The 21,145-nt window shown below is 38.6% G+C and overlaps 1 protein-coding gene across 2 annotated transcripts in view; it reads right to left on the reverse strand.

The window, feature by feature from the left end:
* SLC45A4 (solute carrier family 45 member 4) overlaps positions 1–21,145 on the reverse strand; it is a 62,597-nt gene that overhangs the window by 22,764 nt on the left and 18,688 nt on the right. For both annotated transcript variants that reach the window (XM_058830326.1, XM_058830327.1), the window contains exon 2: positions 13,540–14,158. In XM_058830326.1, the coding sequence (XP_058686309.1) occupies positions 13,540–13,783 (244 nt within the window). In that variant the 5' untranslated portion in view covers positions 13,784–14,158. The remainder of the gene's footprint in view (positions 1–13,539; positions 14,159–21,145) is intronic.

A 21,145-nucleotide genomic window follows, 5' to 3' on the forward strand; every position in this document is an offset into this window, starting at 1 on the left:
ACTCCAAGTACAGTCAAACCTGAACTGCTAACTCTGGGTATTTAACCCAAATTCAAGCAACCTTCCCGCCTTTTAAAAAAGTCTGGTCAACAAACAACTTTTCACCTTAAGAACAAGTTTTTAATTAAAATCATTCTGGCTTAGGGGAGACCTGTTCAATATGGGGCTACCCAGCAGCACCACGAGGCAGCAGTAGGTGCAGCCTGTGCCCTCTTTGCTCTGGTGCTGTTCTGCTCTGCAGGGCAAAGAGTTTGTGCCCAAAAGAAGCTTTGAGTACCATTCCACACTGCTGTACCCAGACCTCAAGGGTAGGGGAAAGCCTGATTGACATAACTAAGCAAGAACAAGATGAACAGCAGGGCTAGGAGATCCAAATTTCTGGGACTTGCTCATGGCCAAGACTTTTAAACCACCATTGTAGCAAACACTGGGCTAGAAGGCATCATGAAGATATTAATTCCTATTCACTGCAGCAGAACTTTCCCCTGCTGTGTCTGCTCCACCCCACCAACTCCCAAACCCTAGGGAATCATAGAGGATATGGTTCACCCTGCCAAACAAATGATTGGCATATACATAGTCCAGAATGGCATCTGCTCAGTGTATCCAGGAACAGAACTTGCAGAAAGAAAGCAAGCAGACTTGAGGGTAGCCAAAAAAGTATTTTTTTGTTGAGCAGGCAGCTAGACAGAGTCTGGGCAGCAGAATATTTGCGCCCTGGAATCACAAGCAGCAAAGAAAACAGTTCATTTCCAGCCTCAAGAGTAAAATGCAAGGAGCTTATCTCTGCACATCGATAAAAATCATTCTTTCCTTCCCCAGTTTTTAGACTTGACTACATACTTGGAAGTCACATGAAAACAGTGACTTAAGGAGGTGTTTTCTGGCCTGTGTACCCCTGCAGACACCATCTGAGAACCTTTTTCTTCCCAGGGATTAGTGACCAGACAGCTGATCTTTACATTTCAGCAGGGATCACATTTTCATAGTCCTTTTAAGGGTCAGAAGGTGGTGTAGGTTCTATAATTACCCTGGTTGACCCAACAGAAAAAAACATAATACCTAATAAACATTATATCTACCCAATATGCACTTCATATTCCAAAAGCCATTTCCCCCCCAAACTGCCAGAGAAGAAAAAAGCTGAATTGATCCTACCTACACTCCTCCTTAGGCCATTGAAATCATGCAGTCTCAAAGTGCTTTACTGCACTTTTCAATACTCAAAGCCTCCCAAAAAGGCACCATTCTCAGGACAGGCTTACAACAAGAGTATTGTTAATTGTTACCATGCTGAAAAATCAACCTCATGGACTTTGCAAAAGCTTTTGGACCACAAGTTTGTTTATGACAGGAATAAACTCTGCCTGGGATAATTTTGGTCACGACTGTGCTACGGGGAAACTCTACCAGAAAGTCTCTCAGCAGAGAGTGGTAACACAGCATTTGCTTTTAAATTATTGGCTGTTTTAAAAGTGTTGCTGAATTACATGAATGAATATATAAAGAAACACGCTGATTCTTTTAACTCATTATTCATTGTTTGCTTTAAAAAAAAAAAAAAAAAAACCAAACAGGCGAATTTTGCAAATAACCTATCCTAAGCCCCTAAAGAGAAACTGCATTCCTCTACCCTGTTGCCTTTATTGAGGTTAATTCCTCATGTGGCTACATCAAGCGGAACAGAAATCCTATTAGCGATTTCCCCGTTTGCTGCAACAAATGAACAGCATGTTGGAGTTGCAGGCACAGTTCTCCATGTACATTGCTCCAGGAAAAACACTGCAGTTCACCAGAGGTTGTAACAATCTCTAGATGAAAGAATGAGGACTATCAAAGTGAGAGTTTTAATCAACTGAAGATTTTCCCTGCCAAAAAAATGTGTGTTTTCTCTGTATCTACTCATGCCATCAACCACCTGCCTTGTGGTAAAGCATTATAGAAAACCATCCTCTCAGATGGAATTTTGGGACTGATTAAACACAGTCTTGGTGTTTATGGAACCTGCCTCAAACTTTCAGACTTTCCTAACTTGCATGTTTTGGCTTGAACATTAACTTACATGAAACACATTCTATACATGTGCAGGGGAGATTTAAAAGCAGAGCTGCTTTCACAGTGAAGTCTTCTAAATTCTAGTTAATAAACCCCTTGATCTTAGTATTTTGAGCATGCAGGGTCATACTACAGGGCTGCTCTCACTGGAAATTTTAGTAACTAGAGCACAGTCTCAGGCATCACTCCAAATAACTCACTCACTGTGTCCTAGAGAAGTGACTCTCCCATCCTCACTCAGCTGTTTAAAAGTTATACAACTGCATTTGTATGTGAAGGATAATGAGATCCATGGAGTCCCTTTGCACCAAATAACGGGAATTGATAGTCCAGAATAAAATGTAGTAATACAGGATGAATAAGACTTGTTACTGCAGACTCTTAAATGTGATTTTTACTCACGTGTATTATGTTGCCCAATCAGTGAAGCTGTATGTGGAAGGATAAATTTACCAATAAAACCTGAAGTTAAACAAGCAGAGCACACCAGCACGAAAGACAGCAAATATTTCCTTTTCAAATGTGCAAATTATGAGAGTTAGACCCCACTGGGGAGGAAGCAGAACAGAACTCTATTCCAACAACCAGACAAGTATTTTTATTATATTGGGAAAACAAGATTTCTTTTATATCACTCTGTAATGTGTAATTTAAATAACAATATATATTATATATATAGTAATGTAATTTTTTCTTGCCATTTAAACTTGTAACAGAATGGAACAAGTTATACATGTACATATAATATACATGTATATATTATTATATATGTTACATATACATTATTTATACATAGATACAAGTTATATAAGTTACAGGTGTAACAACACAGCATTATTCAGTCATCCAGCAAAGAACCTGAATAATTTTTAAGATTCAAACCTAAATAATTTGCAAGATTTAGCAATCCTTTAACAGCTGACAAAGTTGTACCAAACTCCCCTCCTGAAGGCTACAGCTCAAAAACATTTGAAAACTTTTTTGAAGACATTTGCCACATCAACAGGGTAGGAATACACAGTGCAGAAAAATAACCTTCCTCTCCAATTATCTCCATAACCTCTGGCACACGCTGACTGCTCTCCAGACCGATGGATTCCCTGGCACAAAATTTATGATGCATGACTTTGACTGCCCAGAGAAGGGGGAGCACTTGGTAGACTATTGCTTAATTAAATTACAGAGAAAGAACCACCCTCAGCCTTTTAACTGATTACATACTCTTATTTTTTCATGCCAACCTCAAATATCCTGAAGGCTCCCCCGTGCACTTCCTGAGCTTCTCCAGTGTTACACAGCGAGACTGAACTGGGGGGACCCCGTAAGTCATTGAGGAAAGGGTGTCAACACTGCTGCTCACCACAGGTCTAGCCATGATCTCTGAGATGTCAGCCCGTTTGGGCTCCAAAACTGTTTTCTCTTAGTTGTAAGAGAAAGGAAAGAAAAGAATTTAAGTTTTGTTTTAATTTCATACAGATGACAAAGTTTCCTTCTGCTCTTACATAAGGTCAGTATTAAGTAACATTATTTGCTTTGTGTTTGAAGGTAGGTTTGGATTGGATATTAGGAAAAAATTCTACCCTGTGGGGCCCTGGCACAGGTTTCCCAGAGAAGCTGTGGCTGCCCCACCCCTGGAAACATCCAAGACCAGGTTGGGTGGAGCTCTGAGCACCCCAGTCTAGTGGAAGGTTTCCTGCCCATGGCAGAGGGGTGGAGCTGGATGGTCTTGAAGGTTCTTTGCAGCCCAAGCCATTCTTGGGATTCTATGTTACAAAGGCATTAATGTCAGGAATACCCAAACCCTTTTTTCCAAAGCAGCACATGTAGTGCAGAACCACTACAGAGGTGATAAACTGACACCAAAGTCTAGCAATCAGAAAGTCACTTGTTTAAAGTTTTGCAGAATAATGACTTAAGGGGAGAAAAAAAGATCAAAGCACAGTGCATTTGTTCTTCTTTCCTGCTGCAGCTTGGAAGAAAACAGCAGATCAGATATTTCAGTGACATCCAATCACTGCATAAATTGTTTAAATTGCAGCTGAGTATGATAAACAATCATTTTGAAGTCACCTGATGCAGTCCATATAAGACAGCAGGCATGCCTGTAATGACTCTTCCTTGCCAGAAAATGTCTGGCTTGGTAGGACACTGACTGTGACTTTCCAAATCAGGCAAAGAAAACATAATGAATACTACAACTGTCTCCACTACAACTAATTAACCCCAGTAAACAAACATAATACCCTGCATCTGAATACCCAAGACAGTTTGGTTTAAATTCATGAAAGTTTTTCCCGGAGTGGCCAAGTTTAATACTAATTTTAAAATATGTAATTTAATATTTATTTTCCTGCCACCTACATGAACTCTTAAGGGCATGAACTTGATCTCTATTCTCCAAAGGAATACTTTACTTTCCAGAAGTGTCCAGATATAACATTTGTAAGAGGTATTAAAACACTTCCAGATCAAGAGCTCATTTAAAGCAGGATATTTTTGGAATTTGCAGATTATAATGGGGGGAGGGGGGAGGGTAGGAGGGTAGGCTCAATTCTGATATACTGAATTATTAAAAGACCATTGTTTATAGAGCAGCACAACTGATAAAAGCAGGAAATTCATGTTTTTATACAACCAATACAGAGAACACATAGAAAATGATCCAGCTCAGTTTATCACTTGAGCCAGAAAAAACAGACACTGGGATTCAGGGGAGGACAGAAATTCAAGGTGAAGATGATCTGAACAGAAGTTATACAAAATTTACTGGCATAATAAAAACAATTGCACTGCCTCATGATGGGACACCTGCCAGAGACAAAGCTGATATCAAGGACAGAACTGGCCACTGTAGGGACTGAGCCTTTCTGTTTATCCTTCCCCATATCAGCACCTCCATGGGGAAAAGTATTCTTGCTCTGGAAGTCTGTTAAAACATTTTTGAGCCAAGTGTGGAAGCTCCCTCCTCACACAGAGTACTCCCAAAAGTCTGGAAAGATGGCACCTATCTTTGCTGTACAAAACTGTAGCCCAGCAGTCACCATTCCCTAAAAATAATAGAAACTCAGTTTCAAATTCTTCAGTTTACATGCTCTGCATCTACTACACTGCAAAAAAATCACCTGGAGGCTCCAACTGAAGATCACCAAATGTTAACAGAGTTGGGTTCGTCTGTTTTGGAAAAATCTGTATCTGTGCTCCTCTGTACCCAGCTACTCAAGACTTCAGGGAAAGGAAGATGTTTATGGAGTTACATGAGCTATAGAGGTTTATCCAAACCAATGCAGACATAATCCATAGCATGGATTTTCCCTATGTAGTTAAATGGACTTGTATTAAATATTATCAAGCTGAATCAGTAGCACAAAACACTTCCAATAATTTCTTGCAAAACAGCCTGCAGGAAGTGTATCTGAAACCTCTTCAGCTGTTGTTTGGTGAAAAGAGGATGATTAAATGGGGTCCCGGAGGAGCATCACAACAGAAAGACTCTTGCAACAAGCACATGGGAGACTGAGGAAACAGAGCTCGAGGGGCTGTAGCTCTGACAGTCCTATATTAAAACATTACATGAGTTGGACTGCTGATGGTCTTTTCATTTCCAAAATGGCTTTAATTCTATCTCCTTGAAAAGTAAGGCTCCTGTTCACTAACAAATTCCCAGCTATTCCCTTTTCATAACCCTTCTCACAGACCACATTCAACAGAAACCCACTGAAGCTGTGGGGTTGCCAGTTCCAATGCTGGACATCCAAATCTCAGTTCTGCATCTGTAACTCTCTGCCACCAGAACCCCATCCAAGAGCTGAAAGGTTTCTGTTTACACCAAAGAACAGGCAACTGCCTGCTGGAAAATTGCCCTGGTGGCAATTACTTTGTAATAAGGAGCACGGAAGCACTATTGTGTTTCACCTGTTATTGCTATGGCAGTTACCTCTCGGTCAGAGCTGGGGGCCAAACTCAAATTCTGAGCAGAAAAATTCATGCATGTACATGCAAGGTTTCTCCTGACATCCTGGGTGTTTAGACAGAAGTATAAAGAGATGTTGGGCATGTGGGTGGAAAGCAGATTAAGAGGAAGGGTTTAGGCTAAGAAAGACATTGTGTAAATGTGTGTTTAAAACCACTCAGTTTTTAGCACATTTCCAGAAGGCCAAAGTCTGTCCCTACTTTTCTCATCTTTTCCCTACTACTCACAGGAAATCTTAGTAAAAATCCAGGGATTCTGCAGTTCCTTTATTCTATCTGTGCCCATTTCTACTGTAGAACTACCCTTGAAAGCAGCAGAAAGGCTTGCCTTGAGTCTCACAACAAGATGGGTCTGGTATGTATGAGAGGAAAGAATTTCAAGTGAATTTGGTGACCCAATGATAAGACAGATGCAAAAACCCTGTTTACAATAGACTGAAAAAATAATTTAATGCTATTGGCTGATATTAAAATTTTAAAAATGCTTTAATTTAATATGGTCCCATGTGCAGTTCACCACCATTAGCTTCTTGCAGTGATTAGTCCTTATTTCTGTCCTTTACTAGATCTTTGGGCAGGAGAAACCGAATTTGGGAAAGAAGGGAAACAGAGATCTCAAAGTACACCTAAGTCATGCCAAACAGTTGAGGCTCTCCTAACCCTTGGCTACTCCAGATAAAAGGTAGGCAGCATGCTGCACAGGAAATATTTAAAAGTAGGAAGAAGCAGCTACATAAGGATAGAGATGTACATTTCCTTCTTAGAGAGTGATTATTTTTGGAGGCTTCAAGCTCTTCTGTCAAATCACAGACTAAAATGTCTATTGCTGCAGAAAAAAAGTATTTGAAGAACAGAGGTGACAATGAAATCAAAAATTGCTTTTAAACCTCCAGCCTTCACTCACAGCCTGCATTTTTATGCAGTTTGCTTTACCCTGCACTGTGCTGCTTCTATCAACCCACAGTTTTCAGACCTGTTCATATTTCTTGTGTCATATATTGGTCACTTGCTCTGACCTCAGACCACACAAACTCTTAAAATGAAAACTTCTGAGGATTCAAAGAGTGGTCATGCAACAGTTTTTACTGTGAACGCTCTTTATGCTAGGGGAAAAAACCACCAAACCACATTAACATTCCCACAGTACACAATTAAAAGCTCAAGGAATTCTCTTAAATATTTGGAATGGGAAAAAGCAGCACCATAATAAGTATCAATCTTATTTTAGAAGTAGCTTCTCCAGCAATCCTTATTCAGAAAAAAAAAAAAAAAGAAAAAAAAAAAAAAAAAGAACAAAGAGTTACCTATTGGTAAATAGTAATAGGAAACATATTTCATGCTATGGGAGAAGCCTCTGAAGCCATTTGCACTCAAGTTCCCTCTCCTAGAAAGGCTTTTCATCCAAATTCAGAGTCTGTAGGACCCTAGAGCTAGCAGGAATCCTCACATTACCCAGCTGAAAATCTGCCATGTGTTATCAGTGGTGCCTCTGAATGCCAGATTCAGTGTTACTTAAAGAAAAACAGAACATTGATATAAAAAAAGCTGTATGGAACAGCTATTGCACAACTGCCAAACCTCATAGCATTTGCCTTTGTATGGAAATAAGGAACATGCTCCTAACTGCCCTCAGGAATTAAAAATCTTAACAGTTCCATAGCATCTTTTTTTAAAGGGCCTTTAAATAGATCTTGAACCCAACCTTCCACTAAGGCTATCTGTGTTTAAAATCTGTGCTGCTATTGCTTCGAGCTCAAAAGATATTTTATGAAAGAGTGATACATGATATGAAAGCCTGATTTGCTTGTTAGTTTTAAAAAAGTACAGTAAAATTAGTCTTACACAACCCCTTAGTGGGCATAAAATTAGTCAATAAGTAAAAAAAGATGGATGGGGAGATTTTACAGAGCAATTAACATTTGCCTCAGGCACAGTATTTGCAGTCTTATACACTCCACCACATGAGATGTGAATACAAACTTTACATGATCTTACAGACTAACTCTAAAGCTAACAAGGCTGAAAAAAGGATTTAATTGTTTATTATTCCAGGTTTTCTGGATCCACTGTATTTTCAATTCTTGCCCTCAGGTTAGCTGTGTTACAGCCCTCTCTTGGGACAGGTCAGCTTTCAAGCCATTAATTCTTCCAAAGAGAAATTCAGATCCTGCAGTTCACTCTCAGCATCAAATGCAGCCATGCCTGGGAGCACAGATGTAGCTGGACTGAAGAGGAATTCAACCTTGGAAGTCAAAGGACAGGTTACAGCAACTCAGTTTCTTCCTGGTTAGAGAAGGTATGGTAGGACACAGCTGAAATGGAAGATGCAGCTTTGCAGAAAGGCAGTTAAAAATACATAACCTTAATGTAACCTCTGGCAGAGATGAGGAATAAACTCAGCTACTCAAGCTGAGCTGAAATAGACTCAGCACTGCTTTGTGTTGAAGAGCTTCCTCCATCTGCAAGAGGCTTTCCAGCCATTCAGCTCTTTTTCACTTAAAATATAGGCAGCCTCTAGCAGCCCATCTAACCCTTTGCTCCGTTCTTCCTCAAGAGATCTTTCAGGTTTTTAGATTTCCTTTGATGTCAGGCTTAGCCTTAGGAAGGCTATCCGTTTCCACACTGAATTGAGTCAGCAATTGATACCTTAATTCCTTTGAAGAAACAGACCTAGAAGCCAATTCATCTGTAACATTTCATGCTTGGTTTCTAAATACATCTCCATAATCTCCCTTTACCTACAAGCATTCTTCTCAGGCAGGTATCAATACTACATTTCAATGGGGAGAGTCGCTACTGCAAACTAAAAGAGTTCACTCTGGAATATTAAATCTCTTTTGCATAATGAGTTCTCAGCTACCACAGAGATTTCTCAGAATCAGCAGTTTGAATTATTGCTTAACACACTTTTTCCATACCGGCAATTTCACATGAACTAGATTTCAAGACCCCTTATGCACAGTCTGCTAAGCTTTAGGCTGGATGAATTTTGAATGTTAGATAATTATTTTTTTATGAGATATTATATCTAAATACTTTAGCTGTAAAATAACAGCCCAAACCCCTGAACAGCTTTCCTACATATATGAGACTAGAGCAACTACAGCATTTTTTGCTGATTTGAAAGGTTTTAATGAGAGAAATAATTTCCAAGCAAAAATAAACTATGGTATTCTGCTCAGCCTTTCTTTTTAGTAAAATCTAATAATTAGCAATGAAATCCTCAATTTCCAGAAATTCTATTCTTCAGTGTTATTGCCTAAAAAGAACACTAATTCTCAGAGTTAAGCTTGAAATGACCAACTTCAATATTTAATGTTAGACTAGCCAATGTTTACTACAAGAACCCATTAACTCTCACAGTAAAACAGTGATGCCATCACAGAGAGGCACTGAGATATGAAATGCATAAAATCCACAGCTATTCCTGCAGCACACCAGACAAACATCCCTAAACTTAAGTGACATTATAAAGGTAAGCAGCACATGTAAACTAATTTTCCTTATGTTTTATTATGAAACTATGAAAATGTACATGGATATTTATAAAGAACACCACTGTAATATATTTAATTTATGCAGGTGAATGAGGAACAGCTCTGGTGCTGACAGTCACTTCTGTGCCTATTAACTATTCATAAAAAACTCAATAACATTGAAAGAGCCTTTGAAGCAACAGTAAAGGCTTGACAAAGCTTTTATCATATTAAATATAAAACTTGAAATTTCATGTTTACAGCTACCACTACTCATTAGTCAGACAGTGAGTTTTTCATTATGAAAACAGCAACCACCCCAAGCAACAAAATACAGGTATTTTTTCCTTCCATAGTCCCAATAAAACAGGTACATGGATCCCACCTTTCAAAAGAGTTAAAATAGACTTACATCTTGTATTAAAACCAAATTTTTGTTTAAATTGAAGTAGAAATAATCTGAAACTACCAAGTTATGTATTTATTAATGGTTTAAAGTGTTATTAACAGAAGTAATGTATTGTGATTTCACTGAACAAGTATCTTCAAAAAGCAGCTTCTCCAAGTTTACACCACATCAGTCTTTGGTTACTCTTCCTTTTGCTTTTATTAAAACAAAATCCCGTGCAAAATAATTTTATCATGTATCCAAATCTTCCATGAATTTATGAAAAGGGAATGATTTTAGAGACTTAATCCTTAGAAGCCAACTTTAATGATGGAAAAAAATACACTGTCATTTTTAAACAATAGCAGAGATTTTAATTCCCTCTCACAGATAAGCAGCATTAAGTGCCAGATGTTTCAGAAGACAAAGGCCTCATCCTGCTCCTATGGAATTAGTAGTTTATGTGCAGGGGAAGCAAACAGCAGTGTTAATACTCAAGAATAACACAAACCACTCAGTTTCTTAAAACCCTTGGACTCATGAACAAGTGACACTTAAGTTATGAAGGTGTTGAAAGCTTTCAGGTAAAATTTCATGCTGGCTGGGAGAAACTGCTTATTGAACAGGTCCCCCCCAAAAAGCTTAATGGAGATTTTTAGAGATTATAACTTCTGCAAGTGTCAACTAATATCATTTCATCTAGACTCCGACTGGAATTCTCATATTTGGCATTTTTTTACATTGTTTGAATTCTCAACAAGTTCACTGCTTAATTTTGAATTCTTACACTGCAGATACTAAGAAACCAAAGAGCAAGCTGTAATTAAAAAAAACATGCAATATATATATGGCTTGTACTTGTTGCTAGGCTATTAAATCCAGTTATGACTACAAGGCTGTTGTAGATTTGTAGCTGCATTTCTGACACAGCAATATAACATCAATTACAGCAATAAAGACAATGAATAAAGTCAGAAATCAGGACTTCTTTCAGTAGGAGTGCAGTAACCTGGGTGCAGTTCACAGCATGCATTGAGTCAAGCAGCTTTCACTGATGCTTTCAAGTTCTCTTGTTAAGATTTCAGAACTTCAGTAAACTTAAACACAATGAGCTCAACCACCACTGAACTGGAAAGGGACCATGTGAGTGACCATCTCCTTCAGCTGATAAAATCTTGTGGGTTACAGAACAAGCAGGACAGGTTGGTCATCTGCCAAATCATAACTACCACTCTGATCCAGGGTACTTAAATTGCAAAAAAAGTCAAATACTTGCAAGCAGAAAGTGTGTAACACCATATGCCTAAGGTTTTCCTGGTGGAATCTGATAAGAATCTCAGATTGTTTCAGTGGCCAGAGTTTTCCCAAGTACAGAAAAGCACAAGCACACACTGTAAAGTTTAATTGTTAATATTCAACACGCTCTGTGAAGAGTCATCTTTTTTTGGACACCCAAGAGGCTTCTTGTTCTTCAGTGTATTATAAGTAAAATTGGTTGAGTCACCACATTTCCCCAAGTGCAAATTCTCAAATATAGTTTCTCAAGCCAATTTAATCTCACAGAAACTGATCTTTCTTTTACCAAAACAAGAAGCAAAGGGAATATCACAGCAGTTTGACAGCTATATTGCAACCCCCTCCAGTGAGGAATAAATACAGCTCATGCTGAGGCAGACAGATGTTGAGGTTGATAAAGGTAAACAGAACCATGTAAGAGGTAATTAGCAGAGGCCAGATAAGTCACCCGTGAATAACTTAACCCTTCAGTGAATCCAATATTGTTTTCAGCCCTGCTGAGGGCACAGGAGCAAAGCAGAAAGATTTCAATTAGCTCCCAAAGCACTGACATTTGTAACTGCTACCTCCATTTCTTATCTCTGTAGCTTGGAGCATCATTGCTGCATCCCCACAGACTTTGACATGGCTTTGTCAATTTGCAGCTTTTCTAGAAGTGGGAGCCCTCTTCTTCCCTTCCCCCAAATCCTGATGTTATTTTGATCACTGGGGTTAGGGAAGGAAGGGAAGAGATATTTCTCAATTAACTGGAGGAAACAGTTAGAAAAACTCACAAAAGAAATGTAAACGGGTCATTAATTAAGAGGATGGTTTATTTATACTGTCTGACCTTACCCTTTGGTAAGGTAAAGTCAGCTTAGCCAGCCATACATTTTAATCATCCAAGTGCCAGCACAAACAAAGCAAACAAAAATGTCACTTACAAAACCAGGGATCTTCTCCATGAAAAGCAGGATGCAAGTTTTTGATGTTATGGTAGATAGCTACTGAATCAATGCTGCCAGTACAAGGGACTGAAGTCTCTATGTCTCAACTTACCCAAAAGGCAAAACCTCAGAACAAATTATGAAAATTACAAACATTCCTAGATGAAGCTGCATGTTTTTTATTTAGCAAGTCAGGTTGATCAGAAAAGCTCTTTTTTTAGAGCTTTCTAGAATCTGTTCTAACTATGCAAACAATAGATCCAAGAAGACCATCTGATGAGCTCTGAAAATTAAAATTTTCATGAAAACATAGAGGCTTAACTCATCAGCATCTTCCATGGCACTAACTGCATTGATTATTCACTCCATTCACTCAAAATAAATCAACTAGCAATTTCTCATGAAAACACATTTTTAACTGCAAGAAGACTGCATGAAAGGACTTGTACATCACATGCTCACAAGTTGAATTTAAAATGCCTTTTTCTCATGTCAAACAAACAAAAACCCCCCATGTGTTTCATTCAAGATGCTAAGCCGCAAATTTTTAAACAACATTGTAAATAGTATTCATTGAATATTGTTATTTAGTTGGTTGAGTGCTTCTGTTTGGCCACAGCTGAGCAAGCTGTAAGGCACACCTACACAGGTAAGCCAATGCAAACATATAATATACAAATATATAGACAATTATACAGTGCACACACATGGTTGGTTTACTCCCCACTCAGTCTGGCATTTCCATTCCGTGTCGTACAATATTTTCTAATATATGATTGACAAGTTTCTGTATTTGATAAAGGTAGTATCAGATACTCTTAATAATGTAAACAGTTTATTTGAAACCTAATGACAATACTCACCATGAAATTTAACACTGACTACCCCTATTCTGAACCCCACCACTACCCCCATTATCATCTAAGGCTATTGGTATCATAGTTTATTCATGTGTATTCACATGCTATATATAAACTGCAGATTAATCACACAAAACAAGACTCTCTAGTGGTTACAAATGCAGTAGTTCACTGGAAAAAACAATTTATCTAATTGTTTAGATATTCTAAAGTGCTCTAAAGCATTTCTCCATAAATTAAAAAAAATGCTTCACTGCAATCCTTTATAGCCTAATATTGTTTCTAATTTCTAGGACACTTACCTTGTAGTAGTGAATTTTCAAATTAAATCAAGTTACATTTTTTACAGAGGGAAGCAATATCAGACAGATGATGAACATATGTAGAATTCCTTCCCATTTAAACATGATCACACATTTGAATCTGTGCAACAGACACTAAGGAAAAAACTGATATCCTTTTTACCTTGTGTACCTTTAAATTGTAGATGCATCTTCCCTCTTTGCCTGGCTTCAATCAACGCAAAAATAAATAGAAAGCTTCAACTCACAGAAATGAGAGTTACTTACCAATTTGTAACAATACAGGTGTTACCAAAGCTGTCTCCATGGCATAACAAAATTCCCTGCCAAACATTACTGCACCATGCATCACCCACAGGCGTATCGGTATCCGGTCTATGGATCCTTCACTAATGGTCTCCTCCCTACTTTCATTCTCCTTGTTTTCTGGTTTCTGAAGCTGTGCCACAGGTAGATCTTGAACTTGCATAGATTCCGAGTCAGCATTCTGAGGAGCCATTTTCATTACCATAAAAAATATATATATTTGTTATATCTATATAAATAATACTACCATAACTCCACAAACAAGTTAGGGTGTCTTCTCTTTCTGCTTCTGTTCCTCAGGCAAGTAATGCTTATATTCCTCTTGTACAAACAGGTATCTTGCAACTTCTTATATAGATACGAGACATTAAGAATGAAAAGCTATTTGGTAGGAATTTCAACATATGGCTTGCTGGTTTACTGTGAGTTAGAGTTAAAAATCCATAATTGCCATTCAGTTAATACCAGTTTCATAATTATTATTGAAGAAGTGCTGAAGTTGTTATTCGTGCTACACAGAGGTGGAAAGGCGACACAAAGAGGTGCTCCACTGTTAATCCCCATCGAGTGGCTGATTAATCTGCAACAAAAAGCAAGCATTTAAAAATTTCAATAGGATTTTTCAGGATATTGTGTTCCCCCCCTTAACCATATAACCTATTTCCTGCTTCATGCTTTCCATTGTCCTTGCCTAGTGTAGGGTCCTTTATGCCACATTCCCTCCTACCTCTGCACTTTCCATTGAAAAGCAGTTGTGCCTTGTATTTAAATGATGCTTTACTGTATTCCAGTTCCTCTGGTTTGTGGTCCTACACAAAGCCACAGAAGAATGTCAGGGTACTTGTCCAAGATCCTCTGAACACTGAGCACAAGACCAAAATTCTGGGAAATTTAAAGCAGGTTGCATTTCAGAAACAGCATAGGATATTCCAGTTCTATGCCAGGAAGATGATTCATCAATTACCATGGTCACACGGACATCTCCATTTAGACTTTTGGAAAATGCAAGTTACTTTGCAGTAACTATCACACCATTTTATAGTGAAGATATTTCTCAAGGAAGCATGAGCAAATTAAACCATGATGAATATAACTAAGGATTGATATTTAAATATTTAAACTTTAATGAAGATATACACAGCATATGAATTCATCTTCTTTCTGCACACAAGACCGGAGCATCTACTCCCACATCCTGTGAGGCTGCTGAAAGTTGTGAAAGCAGAATGGTAGAATATCTTCCACATTAAAATTATTAAAATATATTCTAACCAGGTAAGACAAGCTTCTTCTGTACCTTCCCCTTCTTATGCCATAGACAAAATTTAAGTAGATGTACAAATACTGCACCATGCCAATCAAAATGTGTTTAAGCACTTAGGAGACGAAAACAAAGCATCTTATAAAAAGTCATATTACATAAACTTTGTATTAGAAGGATGCATATTTATATCTCTGCACACAGGGTGACTGAGCTGTGATCCCAGGACAAAACCCCTCAAGGATGTGGTTCCATGAAAAGCTGGCTTTGGCAGCAAAGCTGGCCTCAGTAGAAGTCCCCACGCTGCAATTCCCTGTCTCTTCAGTTGTGGCAACAAAAACTCTCTGTGGGCTTGAGCACACACCAGATCATTAAGCACTGAGCCTAAAACTGAGTCTTTGGAAACAGATGCCATGTTTGGTGTTTAAAGCACATCACAAGAGCAGCTCTGTCTCAGTGTGACCTGAGACACTGTTCTACTAAAAGTGCATCATGAAAACACCATCGTGAGCACTCCCTCCTGCTGACGCCCTCTTTTGAGCTGTTTATTGCACATATTTTGTTCTTCCCTTCAAAAGCATCTTTTTTTGCCACTTCTTCTTACAGGCTCCCCAGTATTACTGGAATTTTCACATTTAATCACCTCAAAAACAAGCTAATACTAAAATTTTATTTTGAGCTGGACAAACCTTTAAATTCCATGAGAAAGTTAAAATAACTTACTGAACTAGTTCTAAACCAAGTTTTAAGTTCAAGCTTTTTTCCATAAGCATTAAATAGCTCAGAACAAAAAGGACTTGGAAAGCATTTCTCTACCCACTCAGAATCAACAGAAATTAAGATGTAAGTAGTTTATCATAAATGTAAAGTATCCTGTATATTAAAAAAAGCATTATCTACCTTACATAATACAAGTTCTGAGTGAGTAAAACCTACAAAATACATGTTCCAGAGTAGGAGCAATTATTTTAATTACAGACTAGTCATAAAATGTTTCACTGCTGGCAGACTCAGGCATCATGACATTCAGTAGAATTTGAAAGTATACATGTAATGTCTTAATATTCAAAAATCAGCAGAACATGTATGTTGTATTACAGACTAAGGGTCCGTATGGATTACTCTCCTGCACAATCTGGCTTTAAAGTCTCTACTGTTTTCTCATGCCTGATTTCCCCTCCTGTGAAGGATTTAATTCCCTTTCCCTAAACACCTCCTTCCATATGCAGTTCCAGGGTGAGATACTGAGAGGAAGGCAGTTCATCACTCCAGAATATTCTGTGATGCTCTGAGGCAGCTTGCACATGGCAAGGAGGATGACACCAAGCCAGGAGCATTTGTCCTGGGAAAAGATAAAGAGGAAGGACAAAAGAGGATATCTGAGATTTAGCCCATTTGAGCAAGGCTCTTAAGGGGATGACTGAAAAAGTTATTTCTGAAGTGGAAGATGACGGGGAGTGATCAGATAATTTAAGAGCCAGGAATAATGGGTGGTAGATGGAGGTAGACTTTGAAGCTGTAATTGACACAGATAAGAACAGCATATTTTAAACATGCCGAAAAAGCAGTTACAGTGTTCAAGTGCAATAGGAGGAGGCACAATGGACAGGTTTTATCTAAAAGAACAGAGAATTACTGTTCCATTATGTCAATTTTGTGGTAAGCATAACGCTAGACTTCCTGCAGCACTTTCATCTGACTCCAAGTGCACATCTAATACAAGAGCCAGAGAATAACAAGAGCCTCTCAGAAAGGTCTTCAGTTCTTTCCTAAGCCCTGCTCAGTTGTGTTCATACTCATTTTAGACTGATATATATTTTGTTACTGCTTTTTCCAAGTTCATTTTGAATTTGGCAAGTTTGAATAGTGGCATTCTTTCTTCTCAAAGAGGGAGACAAATTCATTTACCTGATGGAATATAAATATAAGGGAGGCTTTTATGCAGCAAAGAACTCCAAAGTAAATGGCACCTAAAGAGAAGTTGGATTAAAATACCAATGCAGAATTCTCTGATGTCTACATCCAGCACTAATTGTTTTTTCTGGCTAGTTTTCAAGGGCATTTTCATAACTAACAACAAATAAAGCAGTAGAATGAAGAATTTCATCCATGGGAGGAGATTCCTGTTGGGCATTGTACACAGGTTGGGTTTAATATACAGAAATATTTCTGATCTTGATGAGTGTTTATGGGAGGAGGGGACTGATGACACTGGCTCTTTGTCAACTCAATTGCCTGTTTGACCTTTGGCCATGTTTTAGCAATGACAAAAACCTATAAAGCAATAGTTAATATTCCAACAAAACAGGCGAGTAATGTATTTCAAAACCTAATCTGTAAGCAAAATTTTATAAAGCTTCTCAAATTGTTTGTAATCTTATCTGTTATACTTTTACTACCTACCTTCCACCGAGGCACAACATGACTGTGCCAAACACAAATCACGCTACAGGCTTGACAAGTCAACAATCGTGAGGCTCAAATAGGTACTGTTCACAGACAGAGCCTGTGAACCATCAAAGAACCAAAGGAAAATCACTGCCTTTCCTCAGGGTTTGCCAAAGAAGAGGAAGTGTTATATAGGTCATATCTGTAGCCCACAAAATTCCGTGGTTGTATTTTCCCTAGGGAGCACTGTGATGGTTAGGATGCACAAAGAGCTCATGCTACACAATTATACAACATGATGCCTCAGGCAAATGACTTCTATACACATCTCAGTGTGTTTTTAAGTTCAGGACTTGGGGGTTTGACAAGGAGTGTTCCTGCATTTGTGATGCCACCATCTGGAGGTCAGCAGACTGGAAGTACACTCATCAATACCAAAATAAAATTAGGTTAACAGTGATCCTGCCCAAATCTTTTAAGACTGAACTATTTTTGATGCATGTTTCCAGATTGCTCTTGCTAACAATGAATTGGAATGCACTGTTTGACAAGTAACTAGAATTTCTGAAGCAGTGCCAAAGCATATGACTGTAAGCTGTGGAGTACACAGCGCATTTCAGGTAATCACAGACGTATTTTTTTGAGCTGTAATACAGCTTAGCAAGTAGAAAACAGTTAAATGGGCCCAACTGGATACCATGAGAAGATTTCAAATCTTTTGGAAGGTTTTCTTCCTATAAAGCCATTGGGCATTCCCTCAAGTAATTTATTGGTGTAAGAAACAACCTCAGAAGAATTAGCATGCACTAATTATAAAAACTCAAGATAATGAGAAAAAAAAGCACAGCCTATGAAAAACTGGAACGAGCAAACTGAAAATGATGGAAACACTTCTGTCCAAGCACTACTGAATATCTAAGGAAAAAAGGAGAGGATTGAACAGATATAAAGTACCCCTTTATCTCATCCTCTTCTTTGAAGTTTATTACATTAACTTCCAGCCATTTATGTAGTTATCTCCTGTCTTCAAGATCTGCTTCTGCTATTATCATGACTCTCTTCTACATGCAAAGATACAGACTGACAAAAGTTGTCTCAAATCATGAATAGCTGCATTCCATTTTGCTGACAGGAATTATTTTCTAATGATGTAGTAAATAATCTAACTCAAAGATTCTACGGTTTCAATGAATTTTACCTTTTCGATGAGGAAAGGAAGGATGAAGAGACACCTTGAGCCATCATTGCATACAAGGACTTGTCATTGTTTACCACTACCTTGACAAGGGAAAATAGCTAAGAATCAAGCAGTTATTAAGGAATTTAAAGAGACTTTAATAATTCTGGTCGCAGTTGTCACTATCACATTAGGACCTGTCAGTAATCCATTCTGCTCAACACATCAAAAAGCCCCAAACAGCAACAAATAAACCCAAGTAAGTGCATTTCTTCATTAAATATTCAAATGTTTACTTAGGGAAAAAAAGTGTAAGATTGCAGAAGCTGCCAGGAGATTTTCAGTGCTGCCAGAGCCTTAAAACTTACCCCCCTCCAAGCTTCAATGAGCACATCCCACAGATATCCATGCTAGCAACCACACTATTTCACCTGTGAATCATGTCAGGCTGACAAGCCTGTAAGTGCCCAATCATTCCATTTATTTGTCAAATACTTTTCTGCCAAGTTGGTTATGCTCAGGTTTTCAAGAAACCTGGCCATATCTTGAAGAGTTATCTAGACTGATTTAAGTTTAGCTATAATATTAGCATTAGAAAGAAAGGCATTCTGAGTTTATCTGTCTTTTCCTCAGGCTAAATAAATGTTTGGCTCTGAGTGCTTCTACTGCCATGTTGAAGACAAACACCACTTATTATTTCTTCCACACTTCAATGCAAAGTGGACAATGGGTTCTGCTTCAGCATCAGACTGGCTTGTGAAAGGATACATCATTTAGGCTTGTGTCTTTTCAAGAGTAAAATGGCTTTTGTCCAAGCACAATTGCTGATGTTTTGAGTTCAAACGCTATGTGCTCTACCACACCAACAGACAAAAATAATGCTGCTGTAAAAGAGCAGTTCTTAAAGACAAGGCTGACCTTCAATCCCTCTGCAAGTGTGGATGCACCACCTTACAAAGCCTTGCCTGTTCTCAAAATACATTAAAAATTACTCTGCAAAATCAGGCAACTGATTTTGTAAAGAAATATCACATAAAATAAATTACCAGCAGCTTATTCCACTGCTTACACTCTAGGCTTCTAAATCACTTTAAGCTGTACTTCCTCTAAGAACACCAGTCTGTTCTCCCTTTTCTTTGTCCCTGGTTCCTTACTCCCACTGCTTCCTGTGCAGCCACACCAGCAGCACAACGGCGAACCAGACGCTGTAACTGATCCAGGATGAAAACTAAGCTGACAAAAACATGTCCAAGGAGGTAAAATCCTTTATAAAACCTGTCTGGCTACAGGGATCCATACCATTGTAACAGGGAGCGCACAGGAGCCGCTGAAGTGTCCCTTTGGGCAGCAATACCCAAAGCCGGTGTGAAATTGCAGCTCACAGAGGAAAGGAGCTGTCAGTGGGTCCCTGTGGCTACAAGGTCAAAAAGCAAACTCATCTGCCCAGTTCCAGACACCTGCTGTGCAGAAGGATCCCCAGGCATGCTGGGAGTACTCTCATGTATTCTCCTTGTACTTGCCAGTGCAAGGCAGAACACCACTTGCTTGGCCAACAGGCAGTTATTTTCTCCATGGCAGTTTTGTGGCTCTGTTGCTAATAATTAGCAGCTGTTTATAGTAACAGAACTGGCCACAAGGGATGTTTTTTTTGGCCCATGTCAATACTCAAGTGTTCAGTCACTGCACTAGGAAGAAAATCATCTAGAGCACATACCTGGAGATTTTGGCCTGGCTAGATAAATGTGCTCAACTACCCTACTCGAAGTTCAGAGGATGGGCTGTATCCTTCTGTCATCTGATGATGTTGCTCCATCACAAAGGTGTAGACAAACCCTATGACTTTCTATATAGGTGAGTCATAAGGCCTTTGGTTCAAAAGGGCAGCAATTATAGGCACGCAGTTGTTTTAATTCCCATTAAGACTTCTGACAGCTAAATGCAAACATAGAAAGCTCTTTAGCTACTACTTTCTAAAAACAGAACTGCATTAACCCTAGCTGAGGGGGGAGGCTACACTTGTTCAGGAATAATTTTTTAAAAAATCAATTATATCATATTTTAATTAACAACGTTCCCATACATGAGCTATGTTACCTCTAGATCCTGAAAGTCAACCTCTCCTTTTAGAACAGTCTTATATTGCACTGACCTGTTGTGAATCACTAAAGCCCTGCCAAAGGAAAAAGGTTAAGGCTAACTGGGTGCAATAAAGAACTACATTTGACATGTCCTAACATCTAATTCATCATTTAGGTAATCAAAGGCATTGAAACACAACAGCATAAACCAGCTGCTTCTACAAGGACATCGTGCCCAAACAACCCTATGACTAACACTGACTGCAGGTCAGATTCTTAGCAAGTTCATATTGAAACCTGAGATTTGGGAAAAAAAAAAAAAAAAAAAAAAAAAGGAGGAGAAAAGAGCCACTGGAAACAGCACAGTGCTTTTGCATCATGACCTACTTTTGAAGCTACCACACAATTCAGGCCACAGAAGCAAGGTCTGGGCAGGGGTAAGTCATTCTGCAGCACGTTGTGAATTAAAACAATATGCAGCAATCCACCTCACACAGAAAAACAGCATTTTCTCCGCTTCTTCCAACACAAACTTTTGCCTGCCTTCAGGACTCTTCACACACTGTCAGTTGATGCCTTTTACCACCTCAGACTTGCTGCTTAAGCCAAAACATGATGTTTCAAATAAAAATTTGTCAAAGAGAAGCAGATGATGCTGGCAGC

This window comes from Poecile atricapillus, chromosome 2, assembly GCF_030490865.1.
Source record: "Poecile atricapillus isolate bPoeAtr1 chromosome 2, bPoeAtr1.hap1, whole genome shotgun sequence".
In the NCBI taxonomy this organism is placed as follows: domain Eukaryota; kingdom Metazoa; phylum Chordata; class Aves; order Passeriformes; family Paridae; genus Poecile; species Poecile atricapillus.